This window comes from Parus major, chromosome 3, assembly GCF_001522545.3.
Source record: "Parus major isolate Abel chromosome 3, Parus_major1.1, whole genome shotgun sequence".
Lineage (NCBI taxonomy): Eukaryota > Metazoa > Chordata > Aves > Passeriformes > Paridae > Parus > Parus major.
In genome coordinates this window covers 18,414,978-18,415,866 of record NC_031770.1, presented here as the reverse complement: position 1 = coordinate 18,415,866, position 889 = coordinate 18,414,978, and the positions used below count along the sequence as shown (strand labels likewise).

The 889-nt window shown below is 58.8% G+C and overlaps 1 protein-coding gene across 1 annotated transcript in view; it reads left to right on the top strand.

Annotated features, from left to right (window-relative positions):
• Positions 1-67: 67 nt before the first annotated feature.
• LOC107201240 (acrosin-like) overlaps positions 68-889 on the top strand; it is a 3,302-nt gene continuing 2,480 nt past the window's right edge. The window contains exons 1-2 of the mRNA XM_015620425.3: positions 68-423; positions 691-836. Coding sequence (XP_015475911.1) covers positions 78-423; positions 691-836 — 492 coding nt within the window. The 5' untranslated portion in view covers positions 68-77. The remainder of the gene's footprint in view (positions 424-690; positions 837-889) is intronic.

Genomic DNA, 889 nt, shown 5'->3' with positions numbered 1-889 from the left:
CAGCTTGACATTCCCCCAGCCTCAGGTGTACAAGGGCACTCACACCTGCCAGAGCACTGCTCCCTCTCTGCTTTGCCATGCAGAGGTCTGGCAACTGCTGGGCTGCTGTGGCACATGGCTCTGCTCCCTCTCAGACCTCTCTCCATCTCCTTTCCAGTAACATCACCATGATGTACGTGGTGATTGGAGCCACCCAGTTGTCTCAGCCGGGCCCTGGGGCCGTAGTGCGCAATGTCAAGCAGGTGGTGATACACCAGTACTACAGTCCTGTTGACTACAGCTACGACATCGCCCTGTTACAATTGGACTACCCTGTCCTGTGCAGCCCCTACATCCAGCTGGCCTGTGTGGCTGACCCCGCCCTAAGGGTCTCAGACCTCTACAACTGCTGGATTGCTGGCTGGGGTGACACCACTGCAAGATGTGAGTTCCAAGAACAACTCCTGAGCCAGTTAAGAGCACTGGGGAGAGGGTTTGGGCTTCCCCACAGCAGAGGCCAAAGCCAGGCTGTTGGATGAACACCTCTGCAGAGATGGGCCTGGCCTGCTCCCCAAAGGCAGAGAGCAGGGACACAGCACCCCAGTGCCTCTGCAGAGGGAAAGCCATGCCCTAGGGAAAACCATCCCCCAGACACAGATCAGTAGAAGTGGCATGGAGCTGCCAGAGGCTTATTCCTTTCTCTGCTCACAGCTCAAGAGGCACCTGATCGCCTGCAGGAGGCCAAGGTCCAGCTCATCGATGTCCAGCTCTGCAACAGCAGTGGCTGGTACGCAGGGGCAGTGCACACCCACAACTTGTGTGCTGGTTACCCGCAGGGCCTCATCGACACCTGCCAGGTAGGAGCGTGCCACGAGCCACTCAGCCCCCAGCAGCACCAGCAGCACCACCC